This window comes from Lepidochelys kempii, chromosome 2 (genome assembly GCF_965140265.1).
Source record: "Lepidochelys kempii isolate rLepKem1 chromosome 2, rLepKem1.hap2, whole genome shotgun sequence".
NCBI classification, from domain to species: domain Eukaryota; kingdom Metazoa; phylum Chordata; order Testudines; family Cheloniidae; genus Lepidochelys; species Lepidochelys kempii.
In genome coordinates, this window is record NC_133257.1 from 45499467 (window position 1) to 45510658 (window position 11192).

Sequence of the window (11192 nt, forward strand, 5' to 3'; positions counted from 1 at the left end):
TACTTGCGCTACATTGATGACATTTTCATCATCCGGACACATGGAAAAGAAGCCCTTGAGGAATTCCACCATGATTTCAACAACTTCCATCCCACCATCAACCTCAGCCTGAACCAGTCCACACAAGAGACCCTGAACACTATGGTGCTAATAAACGATGGTCACATAAACACCACCCTATACCGGAAACCTACTGACCGCTATTCCTACCTACATGCCTTCAGCTCTTATCCGGACCACACCACATGATCCATTGTCTACAGCCAAGCTCTACGATACAACCGCATTTGCTCCAACCCCTCAGACAGAGACAAACACCTACAAGATCTCTATCAAGCATTCTTACAACTACAATACCTACCTGCTGAAGTGGAGAAACAGACTGACAGAGCCAGGAGAGTACCCAGAAGTCACCTACTACAGGACAGGCCTAACAAAGAAAATAACAGAACGTCACTAGCCATCACCTTCAGCCCCCAACTAAAACCTCTCCAACGCATCATCAAGGATCTACAACCTATCCTGAAGGACAACCCATCACTCTCACAGATCTTGGGAGACAGGCCAGTCCTTGCTTACAGACAGCTCCTCAACCTGAAGCAAATACTCACCAGCAACCGCACACCACACAACAGAACCACTAACCCAGGAACCTATCCTTGCAACAAAGCCCGTTGCCAACTGTGTCCACATATCTATTCAGGGGACACCATCATAGGGCCTAATCACATCAGCCACACTATCAGAGGCTCGTTCAGCTGCACATCTACCAATGTGATATATGCCATCGTGTGCCAGCAATGCTCCTCTGCCATGTACATTGGCCAAACTGGACAGGCTCTACGTAAAAGAATAAATGGACACAAATCAGACGTCAAGAATTATAACATTCAAAAACCAGCTGGAGAACACTTCAATCTCTTTGGTCACTTGATTACAGATCAAAAAGTGGCAATTCTTCAACAAAAAACTTCAAAAACAGGCTCCAACGAGAGACTGCTGAATTGGAATTAATTTGCAAACTGGATACAATTAACTTAGTCTTGAATAGAGACTGGGAGTGGATGGGTCATTACACAAAGTAAAACTATTTCCCCATGTTTATTCCCCACCCCCACTCCCCAGTGTTACTTAGACGCTCTTGTCAACTGCTGGAAATAGCCCACCTTGATTATCACTACAAAAGGTTCCGCGCCCCCTCCCTCTGCCCCCCGCTCTCCTGCTGGTAATATCTCACCTTAAGTGATCACTCTCGTTACAGTGTGTATGGTAACACCCATTGTTTCATGGTCTCTATGTATATAAATCTCCCCACTGTATTTTCCACTGAATGCATCCGATGAAGTGAGCTGTAGCTCACGAAAGCTTATGCTCAAATAAATTTGTTAGTCTCTAAGGTGCCACAAGTCCTCCTTTTCTTTTTGCGAATACAGACTAACACAACTGCTACTCTGAAACTCCTCAGTGTGGGCAGCTTCCTTGCAGACAGCTTCTTTCCCTGGGTCGGAGTGCAACCTTGTCCCCCTTCCGGCCCAGGGTATGTGGGGAAAACAGACCCCAGCACTGCTCCTGCTCTGCCAGCTGTCTTGGGCTGGCAGCCCCAGCGTCTTCACTCCTAGATGTAAGTGGCTGCCCCACGCGTGGAGGAGGGGGTGAAGATGGGGGGAGGGGGACAGTCAGCCCAGATGTGCCTACCTTTAAGATCGTGGCACAGTACAGTATTTGGGGGTTTTTTTGTTGTTGTTGTTGTTGTTTTCTCTCTGCTGCTGCCTGATTGGTTACTTCCAGTTTCACATTTGTTGACTGGCCAGTCCGTAACTCTGGTGTTAGGTATCTCTGAGGCTTTACTGCATGTCATAATCATCCCAGGACTTTGTTAGGGTTTCCAGAGGCTTTTTTGACCAATCAAACAAGAAAAACTACTGTTTTGCAAGAGAATAGAATCAAGCTGAACAATGAGGTAAGGAGAGTAAAGCAATGGGAGTTGCAGGCAGTGAGAGGAGATTCAGTAGTAAAAGTTAAGTTCCTCAACAATGAGGAAGAAGTAATAAATAGCAAAGATACAATGTGGAGGAAGTAACCAGTCAGGACCACCCATCTCATTAAAGTGAGCTTATTGTCATGTACTCTCATTAATGCTGGTCCAGTATGAATGATCTAGTCATGTGAAACCAAACACTGTGGAAAGTGCTGACTAGGGTTTGAGGAGGGAGTGCGATGTTGGAGAAGATCTCAGTTTTAAGAAGTGGCCCACAATATTTTGAGAAATGTGAGACACACAGCATTGTAGTATTTCCTTTTTATTTCTCCACTGACCGGATTCCCTGTCAGATGGCACTTTTTGCTTTAATTTGAATTGTTCTTATTTATTGAGTAATGCCATTACTTCAGTGCCTATATTGTATTTAAAATGGAAGATCTCCATAAACCTTGAGATTGGCTTGCACTCATCTGTTGTTTTTTTTTATGGGGAGAATTCCAAGGAATTGTACAGATCCTGGGCTAGAAGTACACCACAGCCTCTTAGGGATAGTATGTTTAAAAGCAAAAAGACAGAAGCAGGCCTACCTGTCAGCATGACTATTTCAAAACCACAAATTATTTCTTTACTACTTCCTTACAATTACAGAAAAGGAAACTAGGCAAAGGATGATCCGTTCATCAGTAGCTGATTTGGCTAAGAACCAAAACATATGTGAGCAGCTACTCCTTAATGACTGCTGTGCTTGCTTTGGCTGTAACATACCGTTGTGCAAATCAGTTTTAATAGTAAGGGTGAACAGCTTAGCAAAGAGACATAGTAAACTTACTGGCCAGATTATTGAAAAAATTAAAACATCTGTCTCTGCTCCAATATAAAATGCCACTGAAAAATCTAACACTTGTGGTGTTCTTCACCACTCTGAAGGGGAAAAAACATGGATATGATAGTTCACTCCAGTTGACACAGATGCTTTCTTTGTTCAGACAGCTGCTTAGATAAAACAAAATGTGTAACTGGTCCAACACTGCTTTGAAGGATTGTGTAGAGTTAATGCTTGTTTACATTATCGAGTTCTATGGTGTGTCTGAATATAAGGGGAGAGAGATAGCTCAGTGGTTTGAGCATTGGCCTGCTAAACCCAGGGTTGTGAGTTCAATCCTTGAGGGGGCCATTTAGGGATCTGGGGCAAAAATTGGGGATTGGTCCTGCTTTGAGCAGGGGGTTGGACTAAATGACCTCCTGAGGTCCCTTCCAAGCCTGATATTCTATGACATGCTTGTGAACACAAAGGGGCCTGGTCTATGCTGACTGGTCAGGATTGTGTCATGTAACTTGACAACTGACACTCATGTTTGAACCATAAAAGGTAATGTACACCAGCCTGATTTCTATGCCTGTTGCACACTAAACACATTTACATGCTAACATATTTTATTTGTGGTGGTCACAACTTGGATTTCTAAACAATAAAACATCAATGGCTTGGGTAAACCCTGAGTATTTAGCTATCACCTGTTACTTAATTCCAGACTTCTGCAGCTTGGAGACAGCTTTGCATGTGGTGGTGTATTAGGGTGACCAGACAGCAAAATGTGAAAAATCAGGACAGTGGGTGTGGGGAAATAGGAGCCTAGATAAGAAAAAGACCCAAAAAGATTTTATAGGACTGTCCCTATAAAATCGGGACATCTGGTCACCCTATGGTGTATTTTGGCACTTTTAAAATCCCTACCTATCGTGGCTATGTGAGTTAGGAGCACAAATCACATAGACTTTCAATGGGACTTGGGTGGACTTTTCAAAAGTGCCTAGGTCCCATTAAAAATCAATAGGACTTGTATTGCTTGGTCACGCTGGCACTGTTGAAAAGCATCCCCCATGATGATAGGTGCTGAATAAATTACACGTCAGTGTATTTGTACACATCCTTTATTGCTTGGCTGGACTGGCTTGTGGCCTTTTTTAACACAACTGTGCAATCAGTAACCCACGTGTATTCTTTTTTTCTCTTTATTGATTAACTTTTAGTGCAAGCAGTTAGGGTTCCCAGTACTCTCCAGTAGGTGCACTATTCTTACTCCCTCCAGGAAACATCAGGAAATCTGGGTTCTTAACATAACTAGGATTAACACTACAGTATTACTTGCCTTTCGTAAGAAAGTGGAGAACGTCAGAAACTTTGTTAAAGGTGACTCTGAACAGTATGGCACCATATTTAGACATTTCAAAGTAGATCGCCTTTTAACATCTTAAGATACTTTTTTTTTTGAGACAGCTCCCTTCTGAGTCTCAACAGGAAGTAGAAGAGCAAAGCAAATACTATAATAACAGAAAATATTTCTAAAAGATGGCTAGTGATGGCAAGAGTGTAGGGCAAAATGGCTTGCCAAACGCAATGTGTTAGCAAACATTCAGCCTCAGTGTTAGAGCTCTCCAAGATGGAGATCCTGGAGCAGCATTTGTTGATGAGGACAAAAAAAAATTCAGAGTTATTAGCTGCATGTACCTGTTGAAGTAATGCTCTGCCAAGGATTTTGGAGAGTAGGAATCCTCACAAATTTTAAACAGTGATGGAACAATTGTTTGTCTGTAAGACATGGGCTAATGGAACAGCAAAAGTAGGAAGTCTGATGGGTTCTGCAAACATTTGTGGGAGAGAAAGTTGACACATTCCTGCATTGGAATAGCTCACTGAACTTCATGGAAAACTAGAATTGCACAGGATGGACAACTGGGACTATAAACTAATGACTCATTTTCCTGCTTGATATCTTCAATAGGCAGTTGAATGTTTTGAGTCATTGCAACGTCAAACTAGTTCTTTTGCTCGCCAGAAAGATTGCTGTCATCCAAACTTCAATCCGAAAGGGTTCTGTCTATGTGAGCACTACTAGAGCTATGCACTACAGAAATAAGAGATGATGCACCGAGCCCCTGAAGACAATGAATGCCAGTGCAACTATGGATACACTGGGTGTAACACAACTTGTGGAGACATACCCAAGCTAGCTTTAATATAGCTAGCTCAGGTATTAGTAGCACTGAAGCTGCTTCAGTGTGAACTAGCCATGTGAGTAATTGCCCAGGGTTTCAGGTGAGCTTCTGCAGAAGTTTCACTGCTCCAATACTCAAGCTAATTATATTAAAGGTAGCTTATGGATGTCCACATGAGCTGCAGTCACAACCTATAATATTGCTTGTACCTTCTTTTTATGAAAGCTGTTTGAACCTGAGAAATCTTGAAAATAAAGTATATCGGAACCAGGAAGAGGATAAGCTTTGGTCCAAGACTTTCTGAATGACAATGGTTTCACTTTGTGAGTTGCGGGAGATGTAGTGCAGGGCTGTCCTTACCCATACGCAAACTATGCAGCTGCGTTGGGCACCAGGAAATTTGGGGCACCAAACTGCCCCAAATTTCCTGGTGCCCTACACAGCTGCGTGCTGTTCCAGCGGCCAGACCGATCCCCGGGCCGGCTCAGAATGCTGCCCCTCGCCCCTGCTCCCCCTCTTCCCCAAAGCCTCCGCCCCTGTCTTGCCTCTTCCCACCCCTGCTCTTCCCCAGCCCCATCCCACTCCCCACCTTCCCCTGAGCTACATCCCAGGGGACTGCTGCAGGGATCGGACGCACCCTGCATTTACTGGGCGATGGGAAGTGGAGCGACTCGGCCCCAGTCCGCTCCGCTCCACCGCCTCCCAGCCGCACCACTGGTGAGTGCTAGGGGGCGGTTCCCCCCTGCCTCCCAAGTCCCAAGGCCGGGAGCCAGGGAGCAGAGTGGAGTGGGCTGGGACTGGGTCACTCCACTTCCCGCTGCCCCGTGAGTGTGGGGTCGGGCCCACCCTGCAATCACCGGGCAGCAGGAAGTGGAGCGACCTGGCCCCAGCCCTCTCCACTCAGTCGGCTCGTGCTTGGGGGCGGTTTCCCCGCCCCCCCCAGCCTGCTCCTGCCCCCTCGCAGAGGCCTGGGGCCAGCCCTTCCCTTTTCAGGGAGGCTGCGTAGGGCACCAAAATGTCTAGGGACGACCCTGATGTAGTGAATGTGATTCTGGAAGATGAAAATGGGACCTGTGGGTTAGATTCAAGGTCAGTTCCTCATTCAGCCAAACTCCATTAAGTCAATACATCCTTGGAGTCAATGAAGCTAAATTGAGTTACATAGGCTGAAAATCTGGCTTGTGTATAGCCTAACTAGTGCACAAGGAGTCTAAGGTCTCTATGATCCTGTCCTTACAGTATTAGGATACATCTGGAACTCAGTACAAAACAAGAACTGGTGTTGTAGTACATTAGACCAGTATTTTAGGGGTTGTATAAAAGATGAAATCACATTAAAAATCCATAGCTGCGTTGTTTGCTTCATTTAAATACAGAAACTTTGCTCAATTTCATGTAGACACATTATGTTACCATATGGATTGTAGCATGACATAGTACTGGTTCCTTGATGTGTATTCCCAGATAACAATGGTGAGGTCTGTACTATTCTGTAAAAGAAGTCCTTGTGGGACCAGTGGATTGTATGCTACAAAACACAGCTAATATGGCAATGCAAGTAAGTATCCTCATGAATGCACACTTGTTGCCAATTTACACAGAAGGACTATTCTTTACTACTTCTAAATATAATAATTTGGTACATAAACAGGTGCAAGAATTTTAAAATGAATTTTATGTGCATTTATTCTCACAATTAGACTAAAGCTGTAAAGTCCTGTTGAATTGTAACTGATAAATGCAGTGGACAAAAGCACGTACCAGACAATGTAGGGACACATGAGGTAATATCTTATAAAGCATTGATTTAGAGCTGTGAGTGACTAAGAATTTTAATAAAATCTAGCACCCATGTAGCATTTTACATGTTCAAAGCATTGTAGAGACTTCAGATGATTTAATTAATAAAATAGCCAGTTCAAAAAAATACTCGTAAGATGTAAGTGACTTTGTTTTCTATCACAAAAATGCATTTTGGGACAGCTGGTTGCATCATGACGTTGTGGCTCCAGCTTGAGAGTTTGTAACATCCTGCTATGCAGACTTAGACAAGCACAGTGCTTAATTTGTAATGAAAGAGGTGATGGGACTCAAGCAATTTTTTAATGTTCATAACTGATGCAGCAAGCCCAGAGGTGCCAGGGCTATGAACTGCCAAGCCTAGAGGTGAGCCCTGGCAAGCCCTGGCACAAATTGAGCACTGAACAAGCACTTCTGCTCAGGTAGAATCTAGCACATCAAGTTCAAAACAAAAAAGAGGATTTTTAGAAACTTGGCTTTTATTTGTTGAATAGAAACTTGACTAGATAGAGGCTATATTTTCCAGCATCAAAACATTTTACAATGAATCTACCCAGTACTGCAATCAAACCTGCACAAAGGGACTTGTGCACCTGTAGAGAGCCCTGCTGATTTCAGTGGTACTGCATGTGGGCTAAAGGGTCTTTCCATGAATGATCAGGACCCTTTTTTTGGATAGGGAATGAACAAGAATAGTCAATTCTGCAATTCTAAAAATCAGTATAACCAAACAAGGCTGGTTATTGCCAGTTCAGCAGTAACTCTGTGCAAGCACGTTGCAGATAGAATTGTACGCATCTTATTCCTGTGCACACAATTACAAAAATCATTTGTATTGGAGTTGCTTTTCATTGTGGTGACAAAAAAGTGTGCTTGTTTTAAAAAAAAAAAGTTAAAATGCATTTAAAAATATAGTGAAGTTATCCAGTCTGAATGGCGGTAATGTGGTCATACTGCTCCAGAACTGGACTGAGTCTAAGGAGAATTAACCTGAGATCATGAACACTGAATCAAAACCAGGTGATGTCAGACACGGGATCTGAATTTCCAACAGTTTAACTACCAAAAACATCTGTTTCTGTGAGTTTGTAATTCCACCTTTTTAAAAAAGTGTTTTAAAAGATGTGAACAATTTTACAAATTAAAAAAAAGAGTCCCCAGCACATGTATTTGTAATTACCTCGTTTAGTCTGTGTGTTTAATCAGTTTGAATTGAGAATGCCATGTACATCTGATTTCAATCTGAAGGAGTCAGTGAGTATTAGACAGTTACTCTTCTTGCATCTGCCAGAATATTCCTGCGCCAAAAAAAAGGATAGAACTAACATCAGGATATTTTCTAAAGAAGCCACTTGACTCCAATTAAATGTTTAATTTCCTTAAAATATTGTTTTGGATTTAAGTCTTTGTTCTGTTCTGTAATTGGGATTTTTTTTATGTAGTTTAGGAATATCACTTGTAGGTTGGATGTGCTCCAGCATCCAGCTGGCATTGCGAGGGACGGTAGGGAAGTGAAAGGCATATTCTGTGGTTGCTACTCTTTGGGTAGGACTCGGAGCGGGGAGTTCATGGATGTGGTTCTGTCCAGTTTTATTCCTGATAAAGAGATATTTTTCAATCACATTTGAAAAGTGAGGGAATTTTTAAAATGTATAGTCTTGCTTTCTTGATGTACAATAAGAGGCTAGGAAACTCTGTGTCTATCAGGCTGCTGTGATGTTCTGTATAGTGGGGCAAATTGTGAAGTCCTTCCCAGGCAAAAATTCCATTGACTCAATTGATGGGAACTGAGTAAGATTTTTGTCCTTTGGCCTGTTGCGGGCTACTGTGTGACAGCCTCTTAGGCACTGTGCAGAGATTTAGGCATGCCCTTAACTTGGGGCAGTGAGTGGGCCAATTTGAGTCCAGGGGGACCACTCACTTGCTCAGAGTTAAGCATGTGCGTCTACACTGCACACACCTTACAGCGGCAGGTAGATTTACATACACTGCACACACCCCAAGCATGAGTAGACATAGCAGCATAGATGGTGAGGCACTGCTTAGACAAGTAGCAGAGAGAGACACCAGAACCCTGGGCGTATGCACAGGGCTCTACTTCCCCAAGCAATGCCTCCCTTGCCGACACTGCTGTTTTTAGCAGTGTATTGTTCCATTGCCTCCCTGCTGCTGGGGTCTTTCCCCTCCCCAGGGAAAGACTCTGGCAGTGGGGAAAGGCTCTGGCATGGCGGGAGGCAGCGGAGAAAGGCTCTGGTAGCTCCCCACTGCCTCCCTCTGGGCAGAGCCTTTCATGGTTGCATATTGCTACACATAGCAGTGTGGATGCAGCCAGCTTTTCACTGTGGTTTGAAGCTACACATAACCTACCCACTGCTGGTAGTTGTGTGCTGTACACATACATATACATAGCCTAAGTCTTTGCTGGATTGGGGTTTTACCTGTGATGTATATTCTTCCCTCACATTTTTAATAACTTGATTTCCCCTCTTTTGGGGAATTTTTTTAAAAAAATAAATCCAGTAGAGAAATCATGGTGAAATTTTAGGGCACTTACAGCTAATCAGCATAGTGATGAGAGCTGAAAATCTCAAGTGATTTGTTAGACTAAATAAACACAAAAGTAAACCTGAAGCTTGTGTGCCACAAGCTGACATCTGGAGCAGTGATTCCCTTTTTCGTGTCTGCCCTAATTTCTCAAGGCCAAAATCCCTGGAGTAATTCCGCCAAAGTCAGTGGAGTTACCGCACGGCTGCATCTACCCCAAGGTATCTGAAGTATTTATGGATTAACCGCTAGGCTAGTAGTCCTTAATTAGGCCAATGTTTAACTAGCAGTTTCTATTAATTATATGGATTGTGTTTAATGTGTTTGGTACAAAATTCAGGACAAAATTATTAACGTTCTGCTGTCCCCTTCTTCCTCTTCTAGAGCTGCTGGAACTGTGGCCGTAAAGCTAGTGAAACCTGCAGCGGTTGCAACACGGCGCGATACTGTGGCTCATTTTGCCAGCACAAGGACTGGGAGAAGCATCACCACATCTGTGGGCAGACCCTCCAAGCCCAGCAGCAAGGAGAGACACCAGCAGTCAGCTCCTCCGTGACACCCAACAGTGGGGCAGGGAGCCCCATTGACACACCACCAGCAGCCACTCCTAGGTCAAGCACCCCTGGGACTCCATCCACCATAGAAACGACTCCTCGTTAAAACTGAACTCAAAACTGTTTGAAACAAAAACAAAACAGAAAACAAAACCAATTCCTCATCCTCAGATGCTCAAAGATTTTAACTGAACTATCATATTTCAGTACATCGGTAAGAAAGAACTTACTGTATCTTGAGGTAGTAGTAAAATACAGAAGGCCAGTAACGGGTCATAATGACTTATTATGGATAACAAAGATATCTTTTCTTTAGAAAACTGAAAAGAGAGCAGAGAATATAACACAAAATGATAGATTTGACCTCCTCCCTGTTATTTTCCAGTAGCTGGGATTTTAAACTAGATGACCTCATTAACAGATGCTTTACCAAACAGCAAACCAAGAGATTGCTAATTGCTGTTGAAAGCAAAAATGCTAATATTGAAAGTCACAATGTTCTTTATAATAATAATGGAAATTAAAAAAAAAAGAGAGAGAGGAAAAAAATACCCTCAAGGGCATGAGCATTGGATACAGCAGTAGACATTTTAACAAGAAGACGAATGGCGTCCATGGGTTAGTGACTGAACTTTGAAGACCCGCACCAATATGCGCAGATGTGCAGCAGATTGGAAGGAGACACAGATGTTCTTTTTTTTTTCCTGTTTCTGAAAGAAATAAAATAATATCCAGGTCAACAGAATGAAAAATGAAAGATGATTTGCAGTCGGATGTAGGACTACAGCAGCAAAGAAAAAATTGCCATAATACAAAAGGCTCTTCTTTTTTCTTTTAAATACAGAAATAAGGGACACAGCCTGAAGTTAATTAGCATCCTGGCAGCTTTGACATCAGCCAGCTGCCCCAACTAAATGCTTCAACATTTCTTCACTTTTTTGCAAGGTTCCACAAAGTATGACAATCGGGTCTATTCCAGCTCATTCATTTTATATTGAAAATTATGATTATTAATAATAACAAGATGGTGGCTTCAGCTCCAGCCCCTTTCCAAATTCTTTCCACCCCGTCCTGTTTGGATTTTTAATTAAAAGAAAAAAGGGAAAAAAAAAAGAAAAAAAAATAGTAGTTCTCTTGGTGTTAAAACACTTCTGTCCTGTGAGGTTTCCCAATGGTGTTTTTCTTGTAAATGTGTTGGACAAATGTGAAAATGCATTGTAGTTTAACCATGCTCACATTTAGTCTTCTTTATTCCTAGATGGTGAGAAACCTGTATCTTTCTATGCTGCTTTTATATCTGTATGTACTAGTGATAT

General features: G+C 42.8%; 2 protein-coding genes across 10 annotated transcripts in view; one reads left to right on the forward strand and one right to left on the reverse strand.

Moving 5' to 3' along the window:
- The window catches only part of SLC26A7 (solute carrier family 26 member 7), a 795003-nt gene that overhangs the window by 414574 nt on the left and 369237 nt on the right, over nt 1–11192 (reverse strand). The window lies entirely within an intron of this gene.
- Nucleotides 1–11192, forward strand: part of RUNX1T1 (RUNX1 partner transcriptional co-repressor 1) — a 148079-nt gene that overhangs the window by 134277 nt on the left and 2610 nt on the right. For 8 of the 9 annotated variants that reach the window (XM_073330591.1, XM_073330592.1, XM_073330589.1 and 5 more), the window contains one exon: nt 9707–11192. This exon is cut by the window's right edge and continues 2610 nt beyond it. In XM_073330591.1, the coding sequence (XP_073186692.1) occupies nt 9707–9982 (276 nt within the window). In that variant the 3' untranslated portion in view covers nt 9983–11192. The remainder of the gene's footprint in view (nt 1–9706) is intronic. The other variant, XR_012157132.1, reaches the window with a different exon arrangement.